The sequence below is a fragment of the Myotis myotis genome, unplaced genomic scaffold (genome assembly GCF_014108235.1).
Source record: "Myotis myotis isolate mMyoMyo1 unplaced genomic scaffold, mMyoMyo1.p scaffold_m19_p_6, whole genome shotgun sequence".
Classification (NCBI taxonomy): Eukaryota; Metazoa; Chordata; class Mammalia; order Chiroptera; family Vespertilionidae; genus Myotis; species Myotis myotis.
Genome location: NW_023416368.1, coordinates 73,291,862 through 73,316,269, shown reverse-complemented (window position 1 = coordinate 73,316,269; position 24,408 = coordinate 73,291,862). Strand labels below are relative to the sequence as shown.

At 39.3% G+C, this 24,408-nt stretch overlaps 2 protein-coding genes across 2 annotated transcripts in view; both read right to left on the bottom strand.

Annotated features, from left to right (window-relative positions):
- Positions 1–8,168: 8,168 nt before the first annotated feature.
- Positions 8,169–10,427, bottom strand: LOC118658499 (disintegrin and metalloproteinase domain-containing protein 20-like). The gene has a single exon (XM_036314024.1). The coding sequence runs from the start codon at positions 10,425–10,427 to the stop codon at positions 8,169–8,171; it is 2,259 nt and encodes a 752-aa protein (XP_036169917.1).
- A 56-nt stretch (positions 10,428–10,483) lies between these two features.
- LOC118658498 (disintegrin and metalloproteinase domain-containing protein 20-like) overlaps positions 10,484–24,408 on the bottom strand; it is a 31,105-nt gene continuing 17,180 nt past the window's right edge. Inside the window, 1 exon segment of the mRNA XM_036314023.1 lies at positions 10,484–10,560. Within this exon segment, the coding sequence (XP_036169916.1) occupies positions 10,484–10,560 (77 nt within the window).

Here is a 24,408-nt window from a genome sequence, read left to right as displayed (position 1 = left end):
ACTGGGATAAACCATAGAAACAAATTTATTATTTAGTGTCCTTGAGAGTTTAGCTGTGGGACAGAGGAGATTTTGTGTGGCATTGTCTTCCAGTAACTTGCCATTACTCTTCCATTTTAGTACATACAGGCCTGTACTTGGTCCCTCAAATGGACTTTCTCATTTCCCCTCATTAGATTTTCTCATTTTCCCACAGCTTTGGTTACAAATATATCCTACAGAACAAAATTTGACCATGAGGTTTTGAATTTCTTAGCTTAATTTAATGCTTGTACAGTAACATTCATTTACATATTAGATGAGTAGAAGGCATAAAAATATGCCTATTATATGCATTATGAGGAAAATTTGGTTCTATCCAATTTTCTATTCTTTTCTTTTCTACTCTTAATTAGAAGAATATACTAAGGATTAGTTTAGCTAACTTAATTTTGCTATGTGGTTTTCTTTTCATAATTGATTCTTCATTTTATCTTGCTTGCAAGTCTTTACCCAGGTATAAAAGATGTATTAGTTATTGTTTGGGTTTTGTCTTGATGACCAATACATACTTGAAAGCTATTTATTTATTTAAGACTGTTAGTCATTGATTTGTTGATTTTCTAAAGTTTGTTGTTTCCTGTATTTGGGACAATCAAGAAATTGTGTATCACATATTTAATTCATTAACTTTGGGCAGGAGTAAACTCTAATACACAGAGATGAAATATTTTTTCTCAGATTGTTGCTGATAAATAACTGCATTTGGCCATGAATAAAATGTGAGCAACAAAGGGGATTACCTAAGCACTTAAAAAGACCACCTTACTGCATTCAAAACACATTTCCATAGAATAAACACAAGAAGTCTATTTGATTAGTTAAGGTGTATATTGATGAAGGTTTACATAAGGTGTTAAAAATCTTTGGTAATGTTTACAGTAAGAATCAATTATCTATAGTCAATTAGCCTAATATATAGGAAAAAATAGTCTGGGAGAATTTGAAAAATCATGCAATGTTTATATGGTTTCCTGAGAAAATAGTTGAGCTCTGATTTATATCCTTTATTTTCTGATATTTTGGGGGGTTCCATCTGGGGATCAAGAAAATATTAACCATTAGATAATTTTTTAGGTTGTACTCAAAGCATGTAGAGCCTTCCAGATTCATAAAATTTATAAGGGATGGGGGCCTGATAAATCCAACAGATGGAATAAAATGGCAAGCATTGCAATTATTAGAGAAAGGCAAAATAGGAAATTGAAAGAGTTAATAAAATAGAGAAAAGGGAACACTTGTACACTGCTGGTGGGAATGCAGACTGGTGCAGCCCCAGTGGAAAACGGTATGGAATTCCCTCAAAAAAAAATTTTAAAAATTGAACTGCCATTTGACCCAGGTATTCCATTTCTAAGAATATATTCTAAGAATTCTAAAACATCAATCAGAAAGATTTTCAACTGCTAAGATCTGAAAACAGCCCAAGTACCCATCTGTAGATGAGTGGGAAAAAAAGTTGTGGTACAGTTCCACAATGGAATACTATGCAGTTTAGGAAAGAATGATCTCTTACTCTTTGAGACAGCCTGGAGGGGCCTAGAGTATTATGCTAAGTGAAATAAGGCAGTCAGAATAAGTTGTAAGTTCTTATCTAAAGTAGGTTTATATATATTTGTATGGAAAATAATACAATAATTAATAAAAATTAAACTCTGTTTTGTGTACTCAGGACTGTAATCCTACTTTTGCTCACCCCTGTAGTATATATAGTAACAATGTGAAGACGGAAAGTTACTACCGTTGTAAATACTAGAGCTGTTACTGAGGCATGGCTGGCATGAATAGTAATTAAAAAGATTTCCCCGGTTTCCAGTCTTCTTCTGGTTGCCAACTATTGAAGATACTAGCAATGAGAACTGGCAAAAAAGACATTTAATTTCTATATTTGCATTCTCTGTGTGACAAAGCAGAGTACAAATGGAAAGAATGGATAGAATTGAGACAGAAAATTAAAAACACACAAAGACACAGTATTTATTAGCTGTGCCTTTGCTAAGGAAACACAAAGAGACTAATTTCCTGAAAAAATTAAACACCATTTAACATAAAGAAAAGTAGTAATATTCTAGGAATTAGGATATTTTGGGAATTTTTTAATGACCAATATTTAACAGCCCAAATAAAAAAAAAATTCTTGGGCATTATGTCAATGGTCTGTGACACATTCTGTAACATTTCTACAGCCAGACGACTAAAATTTAGTACATGGGAAATCAGGTCAGACTGACTGTTGTGTTTTAGGTTTTGTTTTTTTTTTGAAATAGGGAATTATTCCTTTTCTTCCAAAATTCCATTGGTATTTTAATGGGGGATTGCATTGAATCTATAGATTGCTTTTGGTAGTATGGACATTTTAATGATATTGATTCTACCAATCTATGAACATGGTATATTCTTCATTTGTTTATATTTTCCTCTATCTCTTGTTTTAGGGTCCTTTAATTTTCTGAGTACAGGTCTTTTACCTCCTTGGTTAAATGTATTCCTAGGTATCTTAATTTTTTTGTTGCAATGGTAATTGGGATTTTTTTTTTTTTTTTTAGTTTCTCTTTCTGTGAGTTCATTATTAGTGTTTAAAAAAATACATAGATTTCTGGGGTTAATTTTGTATCCTGCTACATTGCAGAATTCATTTAAGTCTAATAGTTTTTGATGGAGTCTTTAGAGCTTTCAATGTCCAATATCATGTTATCTGCGAATAATGACAATTTTACTTCTTTTCCAATTTGGATGCCTTTTATTTCTTCTTGTCTGATTGTTATGGCTAGCACTTGCAGTACTATGTTAAACAGGAGTGGTGAAAGAGGGCATCTTGTCTTGTTTCTATTCTTAGGGGAAATGGTTTTAGTTTTTGCCCATTGAGTATGATGTTGGCTACAGGTTTGTCATATAAGGCTTTTATTATATTGAGGTATGATGACTCTATTCCCACTTTGCTGAGTGTTTTTATCAGAAAATGGCGGCTGACAGCTGTGAAGTGGGAAGACTCAGTTTTTGCTGCTGGGGTCTTGATTTATGAGTGCCCAGCAGGGGCTCACGAGGCACCCAGGGGCCCTTTGCCAGACCAGTACATTAAGAGGAGCCTTCGCACTGAAGTCGTGTGACCCGCAGTGTCTGTGGATAGGCAGCCAGGAAGGGGGAAGTCCCAATTTCTATTGCTGGGGCCTTGAGCCCTTGTTTGGATAGGAGTGCCCCCAGTGTCCAGCGGGGGCTCACATAGGTACCCAAGAGCTATCTTTGGGGCTGTGGGCTCAGGATGACTGTGCGCTGGAAAGACGTGACTATGGTGTCTGAAGGTTGGTAGCTGTGGAGTGGGAATACTCAGTTTTTGTTGCCAGGGCTTTGTGACCTTGGTTGAACTCTTACAGGCCCAGCCATGGTTCACAGAGGCACCTCGGGGCCCTTTGCCAGGGAATTGCATTAAGAAGGGCCTTCATGCTCCAGTTCTGTGATCCACAGTGTCTGTGGGCAGGCAGCCAAGAAGGGGTGAGTCCCAGTGTCTACTGATGGGGGCCATGCGTCTTTGTTTGGATAAGAGTGTGCCCAGCAGGGGTTCACAAAGGCACACAGGAGCAGCCTGTTAGGTGGTGGGCTCAGGAGACCTGCATGCTGGGAAGGCGCAACTGAGGTGTCTGGAGGTCAGCAGCCAGGGAAGTCACTTATTGCTGCGGGAGTCATGCACCCTTGGAGGTGGAAGTCCTAGGGCGTGCAGGTCTGTGGGATGGGCAGCAGGGTTTTGGCTGGAGTCGCTGCAGGGTTGCAGGCAGTGTCCAAGGCCAGTCTGGATGGTGGTGCTGATGAGTTCCTAGAAGTGGCCACTCTCCCTTTCAAGATGGCATGGGCTCCGTGCCTGAGCCCCGCAACCTAGAGAGTGCCTGCAGTGGTGGTAGGCACTTCCTTCCCAGGAGAGCCTGATCTGCCCGTCTCTGATACTCCTGCTGGATTTAACTGTCCGTCACTCACTCAGTCACTCACTCAAACACCACACACATCCACACACTATTTACTGCCTTACTCACTCACTCACACCCTCTCCCTCACCTCTGTCCTGCCAGCCGCCATCTTTTTCTCCCCTGATAAATTTTTTATATCCCTGCAGTTTTGTCACATTGATCAATCTCTGTACCATAATCACCACTTCCCCTTTTACTATTATTTTTAGTCTATGTCACAGTTTTCCAAAATTTGAGTAACAATCCAAAAAAGCACAATTTTGTACCTTTCAACCAAGTAAAAAATACTAGACTAGGAAATCATAAATGTCATAGATATCCCTCGAGATGTGAATACTTGGAAAAGACTTTTGTCTATGTGCGTATATTTATATATATTAATTCACACAAATCCTATTTCTTACTTTACACAAAATTCTTGAGTGACTTACCAGCAGAAAAATTAAGCTACAGCTGTGTTAACTGATAGTCTTTTTATTTGAGACAGCCCCCTTTTTTTTCTCTAGATTGATTATGTAGTCACTTGGTAGCAAGACTCTCCCAGTTCTACAGATCATGGCAACTTGTTAAAGTTCCTCCTCATTGTGACTCCACCATCCCCATCAAATTTTACTAAATCGCCAATATGAACAGACCCTTATTTAGTAAGTTCTTTGAGGTAAACCAAGGAAGCAAGTTTAGTTATTCATTATCCTTGAGAGTTTACCTGTGGGACAGAGAGGTTGGTAATGTCTTCCAGCTCGATACCTACCAGTGTCTTCCTATTTTTCCTCCAGTTTGGTAAGTTCATTCCAATCTGCATTTTTTTCCCTATGGAATTTTTCACTTTCTCTCTGGCTTCCATCACAATTAGTTTCTAAAGAATTATTTAGAGCTGTGTTAATAACTCTATTTTTTATGATTTTGGCTCTCCCAATTACAACAGGAGAGTCCAAACTATGCACACAAGGGCATTCTTAGAGCTTCCGGCTCAGGTGAACAAAGAGAATACACCACTGGCTGTTATAATAAACATCACAAAAATGAGTGATTTCATAGAGACTTATTGCCTGACAATTAGAGGATAGAATTCCAAAATCAGCATCCACAATGCCTTACTGTCTCTGAAGATAGTAGGGAAGGATTTATTCTAGGTTTCTCTTCTGGCTTCACGTAGTTCCTGTCTCTGTGAAACATGATTCAGTTTTGACAGGATTATTTTCCCCTGCCCAAATTTGCAATTTTAAATAGGACACCAGTCACATTGAATTAGGCCATCCCCCCACACCCATTTTCAGTGTTTCATAAACCTAATGAGTTACTCTGCAATGAGCTTTTCCCGAATAAAAACATTTTCTGAGATTAAAAATGGTGGCAGAGAAAATGGCATCTCACAGACATGCTCCTAGTACCAAACTGGAATTACAACTAAAATGCAGAAGAACCACCCTGAGAAATGAACTGAGGACTAGCTATAACACAAGAATGTCAAAGTCGCAGACGGTGGGACCCATGCCTCGTTTATTCTTCTGGCCATGAGTTTGACATGCTTGCTGTAGAGAATGCTAATATACAAGGATGGAAAGTGGAGACCGCATAAAGTCTGGTAGGAGGGGCAAAGTTGCTAAAGGGCTGGCCAGGCTCCCACAGACAGCAGCTGAAATACCAGAGAGATATCTCAGATGTGGAGTTTGCCAATGAGAACTCTGGTGTCTAATCCCCAAGCTGCCATCCCTCCAGAAGAGAGCACCAGAACTGATAAAGGAGCCCACATAACATCTGGCTATGTAAAAGTGCAGGGTTGCAGTCTGCCAGAGAGAGAAGGCTGGAAATGTAGTCACCCTCTTATATGGGTCAAGCACAAACTTCCCTGAGTAGCTCCTCACCTTGTCCTCTTGCAGAGGGAGGGTAGAGAAGACTGGAGCTGTCTGAACAGAAGCCAGGATCAAGGGCTCTGGGGTTAGAGCTCAGAAGGCAGACACCTTGGTTTCCTGTGGTAAGTCATGCTCTCATGCAGTGGAGGCCATCTTTCTCAGTTAAACCTGTATGACCTTGACATTTTGCCTGTGGGAAAGACAGCTGACCCACTCTATTGTAAAATCCCCAGACCTACACTGTGGAGTTTCTGAAGCCCAAATGACTGAGAATAACAACTATCCTGCAGGCAGAAGTAATTATCCAATCCTGTTGGAAAACCTCTCACCCCATCTCTAGAAGTTGGCCTGAGGTCTACTCAAGACTGAATCAATCAGTCTACAGGCAGAAGTGGTTCACTAGAGGCTTTGAGTCTTTGCCTAATCTAATTAGTAAGAAAGAACAGTATGGTTCCCCATATTAGACATCAACCCAGACTGCTCAGTGAGCAAAAGCTAATGACCCCAAAGCACCTGCGGCTGACACCTGGAGGACCATCTCCATTAGTGAAATAAGTACAGCTCAGAACAGGGCCCATCACAGTGGAAGACTCAAGGAAGAACTAGCCTCCGAATTAAGGAGACCCTGACCATTGAACAGCTGGCACAACAACATTGGGGTCAAACCTCCCTGGCAGCAAATCAAAGGGGAGATCCCTCCCATACATGGAACATCAACTACCAAGTACCAATTACAACAGTAGAGCCCAAACAACACATACAAGGGGCAATCCTAGAACATCCAGCTCAGGTGAACTAAGAGACTACACCACTGGAACCCTCAAGAGACTTTCTACATAAGGCCATCCAACAAAGACTGGGAGGCATAGCAGATCTATAATACACAGAAGCAAATACAAAAAGATAGCGAAAATGGGCAGGCAAAGAAATAATCCCCAAATATGATAAAAGATCTCCAGCATAATGGAGGCAAGCAACAAATCAGACATGGAGTTCAAAACAAAAGTTATAAAGATGATTAATAAACGTAATGCAAATTACAGGATATGAAAAGAGAAATAGGGACCATTAATAAGAATCAGACAGAAATGAAGAATGATATATCTGGATGATATGAAGAACACACTGGATGGGATTAAAAGTAAACTGGATGAAGTAGAGGACCGAATCAGTGATTGGGAAGACAAGGTAGAAATAAATACTCAATTAGAGCAGCAAATAGAAATAAGAAATAAAAAGTAGAAATATAGCTTAAGGGAGTTAGGGACAACATGAAATGTAACAACATCTGCATTAAAGGAATACCAGAGAGGGCAGATGATGAGCAAGGTTAGATAAACTGTTTAAAGAAATAATGAAAGAAAACATCCTCGACTGGGATGCTAAGTGAAAAAAGCCAGTAGGAGAAAAATAAATATCACATGATCTCACTCATTTGTGGAATATAATGAACAACATAAACTGATAAACAGATATTGAGCCAGAGACAGAGAAGCACTGAACAGGAATCAAACTTCACAGAGAAAGCACAGAGGTTGGTGGGGGGTGGTAAGAAAACAACCAAAGGACTTGTATGTATGCATAGGAGCATAATCAATGGACACAGACAGTAGAAGGGTGAGGGCATGTGCTGGGGGTGTGAGCAGCCAGGGAGAGGATCGCGGGGGAAAAGAAGGCTTATTAAATACTTCAAACAATAAAGAATTTAAATTTAAAAAACACAAAGCTCTGTTTTGCTTACTCATAATGGTAAACCTACTTTTGCAACCCTGTAATATTTATAGCAATAATGTGCAGGCTGAACATTACAATCTTTGTAAAGACTAGCCTTGTTAATGAAGCAAGACTGGAATGAATAATATTCAAAAATTTCCCAGGATTCCAGTCTCTCTCTAGTTACCAACTATCACTGATAATGAGAGGACTGGCAAAGAAGAAATGTAATTTCTATGTTTGCATTCCCTGTGTGACAAAGCAGAGTACAAATGGAAAGAATGGTTAGAATGAGACAAATAGCTGTACCTTTTCTCAGGAAACACATAGAGAATAATTTCGTGAACAATTAAACACTACCTACTTAAAATAATAAAAAACAGTAATAATCTAAGTTTTAGGGTATTTTGATAATTTTTAATGGACAATGCTTTATGATCCAAAATAATAAAACTTTTGAGGCATTATGCCAATGTTCTGTGACACATTCTATACCAATTTTGCACCCAGGAGACTAAAATTTATTACATGGGAAATTGGAAAAGACTGGACTTCATTTTTGAAATTATAAATTGTTGCTTTGCTTTCTAAAATGCAGTAGAAAATTTTACTGTTCTTCCTTAGATGAAACTGAAACATGTTGCTTGTTTTCTGTAGATAAAGTCTTTGCATTTTGTTCTTCGTACTCATGTGTAGGTGACACAGTAGGCTCTTTTCTCTCATCTCTTCTTTTGCGAGCCAGAAAAAATAAAATTAAGAAGCATAACAACAGAAAATTAATGAACCAAAGTAGTAGCATGTAATTGGTTCTTTGCCCTATTTTCTCCCTTTTGTTCCAAGGGTGTGGCCCACTATCTATACTACCTCCATGGCCTTCTTTCAGGCAGAAGGGAGGGTCCCAGTCCGAGTTGCAATGGCAGTGCTGTCTGTTGTTGCAGACTCCTTTCAGATTGCAGGTTTTAAGTGAACAATTATTTACCAGAAGTGACCTATGGACACAATTCCTTTTGATGCAGACATAACCTGCCCCACACTCTGTCCCATCTTTCACATCACCAATGTCAGGATCTGTCATCCCGAAGTGGTAGTCGGTACCCCAGCAGGTGGCGCCATTGATGTGAGTCCAATGCACAGTGGAATGATCCCTTAGAAGGGGAATTTGTATCACGTTATCACACTGAACCCTCCCGCACAAGGTATCTGAGATGCTACATTTTATGTACGCACCGTTCATTAAACCACAGTTCCCAAAACGGTCACCTCGGGTGTTCATTTCTGTGTAACAACTCTGATTTGCACTCTTGGCCTCTTTGCCAAATATGTTCTTACACTGCTGCTCACGGTTATTGCATCTGTTTTCATAGCAGTAGCCACCGTCCTTGCATGGCATCCCATTCTGCAAGTACACGTCCTCTGGACAATGGTGGGATGTCCCATTGCACCACTCTGGGAGATCACAGTCATTTTCCTCTTGTCTACAAACTCTGCCTGTGGGCAGGATCTGGCAGTCTTTGCAACAAAGCCCAAAAGCACAAGCAGCCCCAGGGCTGAGAGTGCAGTTGGACTCACAGCACGGATCTTTCATACACAAATGTAAAGCGCCACAGTCACACTCTTCTCCTTCTTCAACCACACTGTTCCCACACCGTGCAAGTGTGAAGATGTTCCCAATATTTGATGGAAAGTACAAACAATTTTGACTTGCAATCTTGTTCATGAAGCCGGCATAACTGCAGTTGCTGAATTTAGTTGCACCCGATTCATATCCATACATTATGCATCGTTTATTTCCACATGTACAAGTTTTGTCATCATGAGGCATACCCAAAGTATGACCAATCTCATGTGACACAATATATGCAAAAGAATACACATCATCATTAATGAAACTATCAACTCCACAGTTAGAATTATAGTTACATACTGTTCCAACAAAGGATAAGGCAACGTCTTCACCATAGTGATGCCTTACAAAGAGATGAGCAACATCATGGGGAATGCGCTTATTAAAGCTAGCTTTCTTCCAGTTGCAAAATGGAGTTAGGACAGCATCTACTTTATCTGTTGGAAAGGGGTTTTTTTCAGACCAGACCTCAAGTCCCATTAAAACCACATCAACATCAATTTGCTTAAAAATGTTATGTACTGCATTGACTACAAGTAATACTTCATACTGCACAGCTGTGATGTTACTTTGGTGATGAAGATATCGACTGTGGTCTACCACCACTGCCAGTTTAAGAAGCCGCCTGTGTGTCCACCAGCCTTCATACCCACTCTGCATCAAAGTGAAATTAGCACTCTCCTGAAATTTCAATTGTCTTGCTATTTCTTCATCTGTTAATCCACATTTCATGGGTGGCAACTGTGTCTCTTCACTTTTTATCCTATATAAGAGATGTTCAACTGTGGTGGAAAGTGTCTTGGGCTCTATTTCATAAACAATGTCATTTGTCTGTAATATTCCTTGAAAACCTCCCAAACAGGTACTGATAGCAACCAGGGATTCTGGGTCCCCCTCCACGTAACCATGATAGTAGCAGTCATTCTGGATAAAAGGCTGGTTCTCAAGGAGAGCGCCCTGGTCCGAGTAGGTAAACACTGGGAAATGTCTGGATAGAAAATACCTGTTGACCTTCATGTGTATGACCTGATTCTGACCCCCAAAATGCATTCTGTAAGAGAGCCAGTCTTTAGTCTTCATGCCAAAGCCAGTGCCTGTTACCCTCAAGGGAATCACCACTTCTGGAGGACCATGGCGTTGGGAGTGCACAGCCTGGGACCATCCATATGGGAACAGAATCACCCCCAGCCAGAGTGGCAGGAGAGTGTTCCTCACACACACCAGGGCCTCATTCACAGCCATTATGGAGCCACCACACACAGCCATTGGTGAGAGCAAAGTAGGACGGGCAGGAAGCATCACTGTTCCTTCTGAGCTGGGTGTTCAACATTGACTTTGAATCTGTTCTCTGGCAGGCTCATATTAGAGGAACACACTGAAAGAGAAAATAAAAAGAGGAGTAGAGACAGGTTTGGGGCTTATGAGCAGGCCAAGGTGGAGGAGGAAGAAAAAGACAAGCGTTAAGCGGATTAGTGTTTTGTTTAAGACATGACTCAGAATACTGCATCATTTGCCCTTAAAAAAATTGTAAGGAGCCCAGCCCGTATGGCTGAGTTGGTTGACTGTGGTCACTGGTTCAATTTCTGGTCAAGGAACATGCCTGGGATTTGGGGTCTATCCCCAGTACCGGGCATGCAGGAGATAACCTCTCCATGTCTGTCTGTCATAGAGGTTTCTATATCTCTCTCCCTCTCCTTCTTCTATCTCTAAAAGTCTATATAAGCATATTAAGAAAAAAAAAATAGTAAGGCAGTGTGAGATTGTGAGTGTACAAAAAAATAGTGATTGGGCATAAGCGGACACCTTTTGAACCTAGATGAATGATACATAGGTTTTCATGGTACTGTTTTTTAACTACATGAACATGTGTGAACAACTTCACAATAAATATGGAAAACTGAGGGTCTTAATGGAAAGGTGAACATATATCATGTTTGAGAGGGAGACTCTATTTACACTTTTTAACTTGATGTAAATATAATATGTAGTTTTTCTTTTTCAGTTTCCTTTTATTTTATTATTTTTTTAAAATCTTTTTTTTTATTTTTCAATATAGTTGTCATGCAATCCTATATAATAAAAGAGTAATATGCAAATTGTCCCCTGGTCTGGGAATTTGAAAAGAGGGCTGGGCAGGCAGGCCACCCACCTGTGGCCCCTCCCCAACGGCTGGCTCTGCCTGATCAGCCTTGATCAGGCCAGGTCAGATGGACCCCAGCGGTGCACAAATGCATGCATAGGGATGCTAGTATAATATTAGTCTTAGGAGTACACCTCATTGATTAGACCTTATGAAACTTACTAAGTGATTATACTGATAAATCTTACCCCCATCTGATAAAATGCATTCATTGTTATTAGAATAGTAGAGACCCAGTGGACAAATTCGTGCATGGGTGGTTTCCCTCGGGGTGGCCCCAGCTTGCAGCCCCTGATCATGACCCCATTGTCACAGCCTCATAGCCCCTACTGGCACCACGCCTTGGCCTAGGGATGCCCCCCTCAACTGCTCCACCATCCCACCTCCAGGGTGATAGATCAGGGCTGGACCCTCCTCCTGGCTCCCTCAGTTCTTGGGACCCAGGCAGCAGCCCCGCACCCCACCACTGCCACTGGTCACTGTCTGTGGGGCGATCAGGTCCCTGCTCACATCCACCTTGACCTGGAGCTGCCCCCTCACCTGCTCCACCATCCTGTCATGGTATTTCTCTTGTAGAAGCCATCGAAGCCAGCAGCATCTCCACTACCACCCTCTGCCAGTGCCTTGTCACCCTCTGCCAGTGCCCCATAGCCAACACCTGCCATGTGCCATGCCACCCCCTGGTGGTCAGCACATATCATTGCAAGTGGTGGAACTTCCTTTTGAACTCCAGGTGGAACTTCAGTGGAACAAATGCCCAAGGGGACAATTTGCATATTTGGCTTTTATCATATAGGATTATGGATTATATTCCTCTTGCTATAGTCTACATCTCCATGACTATTCTGTTACTATCAATTTTTACTTCTGTATTCCTTCACCTTTTTAATCAAACCCTCATACCCACCTCCTATCTGACAATCATGATAATTTTCTCTGTTATGAGTTTGTTTCTGTTCTTCTTTTCCTTTATTTAGTGTGTTTGTTTTCTTAAATTCAATTGTTGATAGGTATGTATTTATTGACATTTTATTGTTCATATTTTTAATCCCTTCTTCTTACTCTTCTTCTTCTCCCTTTAACACTTCATGTAATACTGGTTTGGTGTTGGTGACTCTTTTATCTTTTTGTTTTCCTGGAGGCTGTTTATATGTCCTTCAACTATAAATAATAGCTTTGGTAGGCAGAGTAATCTTGGTTACAGGTCCTTGCTTTTCATCACTCTAGATATTTCTTGCCAATTCTTTTGGCAGGTTTCTGTTGAGAAATCAGCTGAGAGTCTTATGGCAGCTCCCTTATTGGTAAGTAACTGTTTTTTTTTTTTTCTTGCTGCTTTTAAGATTCTAATGTCTTTAACTTTTTGAATTTTAATTATGATGTGTCTTAGTGTGAGCTTCTTTGGGTTCATCTTGTTTGGAACTCTCTACGCTATCTGGATTTGTATTCTATTCACTTCACTCAGAGAAGTTTTATCTGCCACACATGCATGTGGGGCCAGCCTGTGCAGTGTCTCTGCCCCTCCTACCAGTGTCAGTGGCTTCTTTATATCCTTAGTTGTAGAAATTTTGTTAGGCTATATTTCATGTGGTTCAGAATGATTGTTGTTCCATAGTTTAGTTGTATTTGTGATGTGGTTGTGGAGAGTGAGAGTAAAATAAAACCTCAATATAACTGTATAGGAATAAACTGTGTTTTGCACTCACATCTGTAAACCTACTTTTTCCCACCCCGATATATTAAAGACAATAAGAAAAATAATATATGGAAGCATTTTGAAATATTTTTCTTGAGGTATGTGACCAAATAATTTATTATTTGAGATTGAAAAGCAGTCCAATTCTACAAGTAAGGAATTGAAGCCAAGGATTCCCATCAAGATGGCAGCATCAGTAAATGCAGTACAGTAAACCCTCAATTTAAGGAACTTAGAATTTAACAGACAGAATTTCTGGTCCATATATCATATGTGAAAATGAATACCCTATTAATTTTAAAATGCTTTAAACCAAGATTTGCTTATATTGTAATTAATATGTTAAGGCTTTGTTATTCATTGTTATATTTAGCAAATAGGCAATATGTTGGGGAAAACCAAATTATTACTTGTCCTAATTCCTTTCCTGTGTTCCTTTTTAGACCCAATTCTGCCAAACTGCAAGGGTCAAAGTATCAATTGGGCTTCACATTGTTTTCATGTAGGTTTACTAGTACTGGAATTAAGAAGGATAAAAGAGTTTTACATAAAAAAGTAAGAACATAGTAAGGAAGACATTATAAAATACAGAAAAAATGATCCTAGAGAAAAGGTGTCAAGTTACATTAAATGAAGATAAAACAAAAATCAAGCAGAAATCAGTACATAATCCATAAGATGAAGAAACCTTAATTGGGCATTTTTCATTTTTCTATTACCCAATAGGGCAGTGGTTCTCAACCTTCCTAATGCTGCGACCCTTTAATACAGTTCCTCATGTTGTGGTGACCCCCAATTTCATTGTTACAAATTGAACATAATTAAAGCATAGTGATTAACCACAAAAACAATATGTAATTATACACAGTGGGGCCTTGACTTACGAGTTTAATTCATTCCGAGACTGAGCTCCTTAAGGAGCTCGTTAAGGAGCTCATTAACTCAAATTACTCTATCAACTCAATGCAAAAAATCGGCTGAGAGACAGCTGGTATCTCAAAAAACTCGTTAGTCGGGACACTCGTAAGTCAAGGCCCCACTGTCTGTGTTTTCCAATGGTCTTAGGCGACCCCTGTGAAAGGGTCGTTTGATTCCCAAAGGGGTTGCGACCCACAGGTTGAGAACCGCTGCAATAGGAGAAGTGGATTTTTAAGTAAAGTCAGAGGAGAATTCACTTTCCTGTATTTTTTAAAATTTCTACAGGGGTTTTTGATGTTCTTACTTTAAAAACTCTCAGTACTTAATAATTGGATGATGACTGTGAATATTAATGATATAAATAAAGCTAGCATAGATATGTAAATTAGTGATGCAATTTGACAAATTTCTAATGTGTAATTTGCCCCGACAACTCTGTCCAAATTTGTGTTCAAGACCATTAATTTGCCCTGACCGGTTTGGCTCAGTGGATAGAGCGTCAGCCTGCAGAATAAAAGGTCCCAGGTTCAATTCTGGTCAGGGGCATATACCTTGGTTGCGGGCACATCCCCCGTGGAGGGCGTGCAGGAGGCAGCTGATTGATGTCTCTCTCTCATCGATGTTTCTGACTCTCTATCCCTCTCCCTTCCTCTCTGTAAAAAAATCAATAAAATAAAAAAAACACATTAATTTATTTAGGTCTGCATCATTCATTTATGTTTCCCAACTCTGTAACCCAGTACCTGTACATTAAGTGGATTTATTAATATTTTGTTCACAGAAGCAAGTAACAAATCAGTATTGTCAAAAGGCATTGTGCTTGTAAACAATTTCTCATTTTCACAAATATGTGCTAATATGTTCATATTATTGAGGCAAATATATTTACATATTTATTTTACAAATAAGATATATATATATATACACACACATATATATGTATATATGTATATATGTATATATGTATATATGTATATATGTATATATGTATATATGTGTGTATATATGTGTGTGTGTGTATATATATATATCTACATATATATATATATGTAGATATATATATATATATATATATATATATATATATATATATATATATATATTGGGGGCCCAGTGCATGAAGATTTGTGCATGGGGGTTGGGGGGAAGGTGTCCCCTCAGCCCGACATGTACCCTCTTTCAAGTCCTGTGACCCCGGCTGCTCCGGGCCGAGGCATGGGCCTACAGGCTCGGGGTGGCCTCGCTCCCGAGGATGCCTGTCCCGGGGACACAGGCCTTTTGGTGCTGGTGTGCACACAAGTGGCCGCAGAGCGAGAACCTCCACCAATGTCTGCCCACGCACTTCAGTGGGGCGGAAGCTTCCCCTGCATCACCATGGCAATGTGGGGGAAGCTCCAGGCCCTACCCCAGCTCCCTGGTGTCTGTGAACACCGCCCTGCCCCATGGCTCTCTGGTGCCCACACATGCGCAAGCAGCCATGGGGTGGGAACTTCCCCAGCATCGCCATGGCGACAAGGGGGAAGTACCTGCCCCGCCCCTACTCCTCATTGGCTGTTAGGCGTGATTTATGGGTGTGGCTGAGCATAGCAGAGGGACGGCTAATTTGCATGTTTCTCTTTTATTATATAAGCTATATATATATTAGAGGCCTGGTGCACAAAATTTGTTCACTGGGGGGCAGGGCGTCCCTCAGCCCTGCCTGCTCCCTCTCCAATCTGGGACCCCTCGGGGGATATCCAACATTGGGCCTAAACCGGCAGTTGGATATCCCTCTCACGATCCGGGACTGCAGGCTCATAACCGCTCATCAGCCTGCCTGCCTGATTGTCCTTAGCTGCCTCTGCCTACCAACCTGGTTACCCCTTAACCACTCCCTTTCCTGCTTAATCGACGCCTAAGTGCTCCCCTGCCAGCCCAATTGTCCCCAACTGCCCTCCCCTGCAGGACTGGTCACTCTCACTGCCCTACCCTGCCAGTCGGGTAGCCCTTAACTTTCCTCCCTTGCAGGACTGGTCGCTCTCAACTGCCCTCCACTGTAGGTTGGTCACCCCTAACTTTTCTCCACTGTAGGCCTGGTCACCCCTAACTGCCCGCCCCTGGCAGCCATCTTGTGGCAGCCATCTTGTGACCACATGGGGGCAACTTTCTTTGACCACATGGGGGTGCCCATCTTGTGCGAGAGTATGATGGTCAATTTGCATATTACCTCTTTGTTATATAGGATATTGCTTATCATATAAATATATCTATATGAAGATAGAAATTGAGAATTATCTTGCAATCATAAAACTGTGGGGATGCAGATGGATGTGCCCCATGTTTAAATTTTACCCCACCTGCTAAGCTTTTCTCTATCCTTTTGGGATTATTGATTTTCTTTGCATTTCTGAAGGAATTTTGTTTTGTCTTCAGTCCAAACCCATCTCCAATTGCTTCCCTTCTATATTGATTTTTATTATATTTTACATGGTGCTAAAAATGTTCTACTTCTTAAGACTATAATAAAATATAAATACATTTAAGTAACATCCATCTAACAAATGGTACTTCTCTGTTCTAGTACCACCATTGTCTATTGGTGGTTTAACATTATGGTACATATTAATATATGCATAAGATAATTGATAAATTTTTTATATCCCCACAGTTTTGTCATATTGATCAATCTCTGTACCTTAATTATGACCTTCTTTTTTACTATTATTCATAGCCTCAGTAACCTTTTCCAAAATGTAACAGTCCAAAAAAGCACAATTTTGTACCTTTCAACCAAGTAAAAAATACTAGACTAGGAAATCATAAATGTCATAGATACCACTCAAGATGTGAATACTTCTGTATATATATATACAAAAGAAATATATGGATATATATATATATATATATATATATATATATATATATATCATATTATTTCTTTCTTTACACAAAATTCTTGAGTGACTTACCAGCAGAAAAAGTAATGATTCCATGGTCCTTTTTAGCTGCAGCTGTGTTAATTGAGAGATTGTCTTTTTATTTGGGACAATCCCCTTTTTGTCTCTGGATTCATTACATTCTAGATATAGTTACCTAGCAGCAAGCCTTTCCCAGTTCTACAGATCATGGCAACAGGTTAAAATTCCTTCTCATTGTGACTCCACAATCTCCATCAAACTTGACTAAATTGCCAATATGGACAGACCCATATTCAGTAAGTTCTCTGAGGTAAACCAAGGAAGCAAGTGTAGTTATTCATTATCCTTGGGAGTTTACCTGTGGGATAGACAGAGAGGTTGGTAATGTCTTCCAGCTGGATACCTACCAGTGAATTTCTAATTTTTCTCCAGTTTTGTGAGTTCATTACAAATCTGCATTTTTTCCTCATGGAATTTTTCACTTTCTCTCTGGCTTTCATCACATTTAGTTTCTAAAGAATCTACTTATAGCTGTGTTATTGACTATATTTGCTTTTTATGATTGGGGCTCTCCCAATTACAACAGAAGAGCCCAAACAATGCATACTAGGGCATTCCTAGAGCTTCTGGCTCAGGTGAACAAAGAGAATACACCACTGGCTGTTATAATAAGAATCACAAAAATGAGTGATTTCATAGAGTCTTATTTCCTGACAATTAGAGGATAGAATTACAAAATCAGCATCCACAATGCCTTACTGTCTTTGAAGATAGTAGGGAAGGATTTATTCTAGGCTTCTCTTTTTGGCTTCACATAGTTCCTTGCCCTGTGAAAAATGATTCAGTTTTAACAGGATTATTTTTCCCTGTCCAAATTTGCAATTTTAAATAGAACATCAGTCACATTGAATTTGGCCACCACTGCCCCCAATTCTGGTGTTACCAAATGCTAATGAGTTATGTCGGTAATGAGCTTTTCCCAAATGGGAACATTTTTTGAGATTAAATATGGTGGCAGAGGAAATGGAATCTCACAAACATGCTCCCAGGACCAAACTGGAATTACAACTGAAATACATTAGAACCACCCTGAAAAAGGAACTGAGGACAAACTGTAGAACAAGCCTGTCAAAGTTGCATCTAGCAGGCCCCATGCCTCATTTATTCTGCTTGCTGTGAGTTGACATGCTTGCTGTAGTATGCTGATAACCATGGATGAAAAGTGGAGACCGCATAGAATCTGGTAGGAGGGGCAAAGTCGCTAAAGGGCTGGCCAGGCTCCCACAGACAGCAGCTGAAATACCAGAGAGATATCGCAGATGTGGAGTTTGCCAATGAGAACTCTGGTGTCTAATCCCCAAGCTGCCATCCCTCCAGAAGAGAGCACCAGAAGTGATAAAGGAGCCCACATAAAATCTGTCTGTATAAAAGAGCTGGGTTGCAGTCTGCCAGGGAGAGAAGGCTGGAAATTCATACACCCTCTTATATGGGTCAAGCACAAACTTCCCTGTGTAGCCACTCATCTTGGCCTCTCACAGAGGGAGGGCAGAGAAGACTGGAGTTTTCTGAACAGAAGCCAGGATCAGGAGCTCTGAGGTTAAAGCTCAGAAGGCAGACACCTTGGTTTCCTGTGGTAACTCATGCCCTCATGCAGTGGAGGCCATCTTTCTCAGTTAAACATGTATTATCTTGACATTTTCCCTGAGTGGAAGACAGCTGACCCACTCTATTGTAAAATTTCCTGACCCACCCTGTGGAGTTTCTGAGGCCCATTAAGAGGCTGAGAATAACAATTATCCTCCAGGCTGAAGCAATTATCCCACCCTATTAGGAAATCTTTCACCTTATCCCTGGAAGATTGCCTGAGGTCTATTCAAGACTGAATCCAATCAGTCTGCAGGCAGAGGTGGTTCACTGGAGGCTTTGGGTCTTTGGATAATCTAATTAGTAAGAAAAAACAGTTTGGTTCCCCACCACAGACACCAACTCAGACTGCTCAGTGAGCAAAATCCAGCGGGACCCATAAACACCTGCAGCTAACACCTGGAGGACCAACTCCATGGGTGAAAGAAGTACAGCTCAGAACAGGGTCCATCACAGTGGGAGACTCTAGGCAGAACCAGCCTCCAAACTAAGGAGACCCTGACCATTGAACAGCTGGCACAACAACATTGGGGTCAAACCTCCCTGGCAGCAAGTCAAAGGGGAGATCCCTCCCACACATGGGACATCAACAACCAAGTACCAATTACAACAGTAGAGCCCAAACAACACATACAAGGGGCAATCCTAGAGCATCCAGTTCAGGTGAACTAAGAGACTACACCACTGGAACCCTCAAGAGACTTTCTACATAAGGCAATCCAACAAAGACTGGGAGGCATAGCAGATCTATAATACACTGAAACAAATACAAAAAGATAGCTAAAATGGGCAGACAACAAAATAATCCCCAAATATAAAAGAATCTCTAGAAAAAGAACTAAATGAAATGGATGTAAGCAACACATAAGACATGATTTTAAAACAAAAGTTATAAAGCTGATTATGAACTTAGTGCAAATTGCAGGAGCATGAAAAGAGAAATAGAGGCCATTAATAAGAATCAGACAGAAATGAAGAATGACATATCTGGATGATATGAAGAACACACTGGGTGGGATTAAAAGTAAACTGGATGAAGTAGAGGACCAAATCAGTGATTGGGAAGACAAGGTAGAAATAAATACTCAATTAGAGCAGCAAATAGAAAAAAGAAATTAAAAGCAGAACGATAGCTTAAGGGAGTTAGGGACAATGTAACAACATCTGCATTAAAGGAATACTAGAGAGGGTAGACAATGAGCAAGGTTAGATAACTTGTTTAAAGAAATAATGAAAGAAAATTTCCTCAACTGAGTGAAGGAAAATGACACATAAGTTCAGGAAGTAAAGAGTCCCAATCAAGATGAACCCAAAGAGACCCACACATAGACACATCATAATTAAAATGGAAATTAATAGGACAAAGAAAGGATCTTAAAGGCAGCAAGATAGACAGAGAAACAGACTTCTCAAGAGAAACACTTCAAGTCAGAAGGAAGTGGCATGAAGTACTCAAAATAATGAAAAGCAAGGGCCGAAATACAAGAGTACTGTATCCAGTGAGGCTATCATTTAAAATGCAAGGTAAATAAAAAGCTTTCCAGACCAAAAAATGTTGAAGGAGTACATTTCCACCAAACCAGCAATGCAATAAATGTTAAAGGAACAGCTTTAAGAAGAAGAAAAGGAGAAAGAGAGCACCATAGGAATAAAGAAATTTAAAATGGCAATAAATAAATACCTATTCATAATAACCTTAAATGTAAATGGACTAAATGCTCTAGACAAAAAACAAAGGGTGTTTGAATGGATAAGAAAACATGATATATATATATAGATATTATCTATGAGAGAACCACCTCAGAATAAAAGGCTCATACAGACTGAGAGTGAAGGGATGGGAAAATATATTCCATCCAAATGGGAAGTGAATAAAAGCTGAAGTAGCAATACTCATATCAAACAAAAAAAGACTTCAAAACAAAGACCAAAACAAGAAACAAAGAAGACCACTTCATAATACTAAAGGGAATGATTCAATAAGAAAATATAATTCTTATAAACACATATGCACCTAGTATAGTAGCATCCTAGTATATTAAAAAACTCTTGATGGACTTTAAGAGATAAATTGACAGCAATACAGTCATACTGGGGACTTTAACACCACACTGACATCATTGGATAGATCTTCCAGGCAAAAAATTAACAAGAAAATAGAGGCCTTAAATGACACACTAGATCAGATGGATCTAATCAATATTTACAGAACATTTAACCCCAAAGCAACAATATATATATTCTTCTCAAGTGCACATGGAATATTTTCAAAGATAGACCACTTGTTAGGGTACAGAATAAGTCTATAAAAATTCAAGAAGGTTGATATAATACCAAGCACCATCTTAGATCATGATGGCATGAAGTTAGAAATCAACTACAACATAAAAAATCAAAACCACTCAAATACATGGAAGCTAAACAACATGATATTAAACAATGAATGGGTTACCAATGAGATCAAGCAAAAAATTAAAATATTTTTTGGAAACAAATAAAAATGAACAGACAACTACTTCCAAACTATGGCACATGGTGAAGGCAGTCCTGAGAGGGAAGTTTATTGCACTATAGGCCTACCTCACAAAACAAGTTAAAACACTAATAAACTATATAACCTTACAACTAAATGAACTAGAAAGAGAACAACAAGAAAATCTCAGAGTAAGTTAAAGGAAGGAAATAATAAAGATCAGAGTAGAAATAAATGACATAGAGGCTAAAGAAATTAGTACAAAAGTTCAATAATTCCAACAGGCTCTTTGAAAAAATAAACAAGATTGATGAACCCCTAGCCAGACTCAACAAGAAACAAAAAGAGATGACTGAAATAAATAAAATCAGAAATGAAATAGGCAATATAACAATAGACACCACAGAAATACAAAGGATTGTAAGCAAATACTATGAACAACTATGTGCCAACAAACTGGACAACCGGGGTGAAATGGACAAATTCCTGGAAATATACAGTCTTTCAAACTCAGTCAGGAAGAATCAGAATACCCAAGTAGATCAATAACAATAGATGAAATTGAAGCAGTAATTTAAATACTTCCAGAAAACAAAAGCCTGGAACGATGGAGTTACAGGTGAAATGTACCAAATATCCAAAGAAGAAATAACACCCTTCCTCTTCAAACTTTTCCAAAAAAGTCAAGAGTAACACTTCTAAGCTCTTTTTATGAAGCCAGCATTATCCTAATTCCAAAACCAGCTAAAGACACTATAGAGAAAGAAAGTTAAAAGTCAATATCCTGGATGAACAGACATGGCAAAATCATCAACAAGCCCAGCTGGTGTGTCTCAGTGGTTGAGCATCAATCTATGAACTAGGAGGTCATGGATCATTTCCCAGTCAGGACACATGCCTGGGTTGTGTGCTTGAACCCCAGTATGGGTGTGCAGGAGGCAGCACTCTCATCATTCATGTTTCAATCTCTCCCTCTTCCTCTCTGAAATTAATAAATTTAATAAAAAATCCCCAAGATATTGCAAGATAGATACAATATTCACAAATCAATAAATGTGATACATCATATAAACAAATTGAAAGACAAAACCCACATGATCATAGCAATAGAACAGAAAAAACATTCAACAAAATCAAGCACCCTTTTTTTGATAAAAATCCCCAGTAAAATGGGAATAAAGGGATCGGATCTTAGCATAATAAAGGCCATACATGACAAACCTACAGCCAACATAAAACTCAAAGGGCAAAAACTGAAAGCATTTTCCTTAAGAACAGGATGTCCACTTTCACCACTACTATTTAACATAGTACTGGAAGTCCTAGTTATAGCAATCAGACAAAAAGAATAAAAGCCATTTAAATAGGAAAGAGGTAGTAAAACTTCCATTATTCACAGATGACATGATATTGTACATAGAAAACTTCAAGACTTCACCAGGAAATGAGTAGGCTTAATAAATGAATTCACAAGGTAGCAGATACAATATTAACATCCACAAATCAAAGTCATTTTTATACACCAATAATGAACTCTCAGAAAAAGAAACTAAAAAAACAATCACATTTACCATTGCAACAAAAAAATTAAGATACCTAAGAATAAACTTAAAAAAGGAGGTTAAAGACCTGTACTTGGAAAACCATAGGACATTGAAAAAAAGTTAGAGAAAGACACAAACAAATGGAAGTGTATGCCATGTTCATGGATTGGAAGAAATAACATCATTAAAATGTCTATACTACACAAATCAATCTACAAATCCAATGCAATCCCTATTAAAATACCAATGGCATACTCCACAGAGCTAGAAAAAATAATCAAAAAATTTATATGGAACCATAAAAGACCCCGAATAGCTGCAGCAATCTTGAGAAAGAAGAACGAAATAGGAGGGATCACAATACCAGATATAAAACTATTCTACAAAGCATAGACAGCCACTTGGCCTGGAGGTCAAACCCTCCCTGGTATTAGCTACAACAATCAAGGTTTAACTATAAGACTGCGCACAAAGACCACTAGGGGGTGCACCAAGGAAGCATAACAAAATGCGGAGACAAAGAAACAGGACAAAATTGTCAATGGAAGATATAGAGTTCAGAACCACACTTTTAAGGTCTCTCAAGAACTGTTTAGAAGCCGCCGATAAACTTAATGAGATCTACAAGAAAACTAATGAGACCCTCGATGTTATATTGGGGAACCAACTAGAAATTAAGCATACACGGACTGAAATAACGAATATTATACAGACTCCCGACAGCAGACCAGAGGAGCGCAAGAATCAAGTCAATGATTTGAAATGCGAGGAAGCAAAAAACACCCAACCGGAAAAGCAAAATGAAAAAAGAATCCAAAAATGCGAGGATAGTGTAAGGAGCCTCTGGGACAGCTTCAAGCGTACCAACATCAGAATTATAGGGGTGCCAGAAGATGAGAGAGAGCAAGATATTGAAAACCTACTTGAAGAAATAATGACAGAAAACTTCCCCCACCTGGTGAAAGAAATGGACTTACAGGTCCAAGAAGCGCGGAGAACCCCAAACAAAAGGAATCCAAAGAGGACCACACCAAGACACATCATCATTAAAATGCCAAGAGCAAAAGATAAAGAGAGAATCTTAAAAACAGCAAGAGAAAGAAACTCAGTTACCTACAAGGGAGTACCCATACGACTGTCAGCTGATTTCTCAACAGAAACTTTGCAGGCCAGAAGGGAGTGGCAAGAAATATTCAAAGTGATGAATACCAAGAACCTACAACCAAGATTACTTTATCCAGCAAAGCTATCATTCAGAATTGAAGGTCAGATAAAGAGCTTCACAGATAAGGAAAAGCTAAAGGAGTTCATCACCACCAAACCAGGATTATATGAAATGCTGAAAGGTATCCTTTAAGAAGAGGAAGAGGAAGAAAAAGGTAAAGATACAAATTATGAACAACAAATATGCATCTATCAACAAGTGAATCTAAGAATCAAGTGAATAAATAATCTGATGAACAGAAAAAACAAAACAAAACTATTCTACAAAGCATTATAATCCAAACAGCCTGGTATTGGCACAAGAACAGGAATATAGACCAACCAATGGATCAGAAAAGAGACCCCAGAAATTGACCCACACTACTATGGTCAATTAATATTGACAAAGGAGGTAAGAACATACAATGGAGTAAAGACAGCCTCTTCAACAAATGGTGCTGGAAAAACTGGACAGACACATGCAAAATGATGAAACCTGACCAACAACTTACACCATACATAAGAATAAACTCAAGGTGGATAAAATAAACTTAAATATAAGGCATGAAATCATAAAAATCTTAGAAGACAACATAGCAGTAAAATCTGAGACATCTCACATAACAATATGTTTACAGAAACATCTCCTAGGGCAAAGGAAACTAAGGAGAAAATAAACAAATAGGACTCCATCAAAATAAAAAGTTTCTT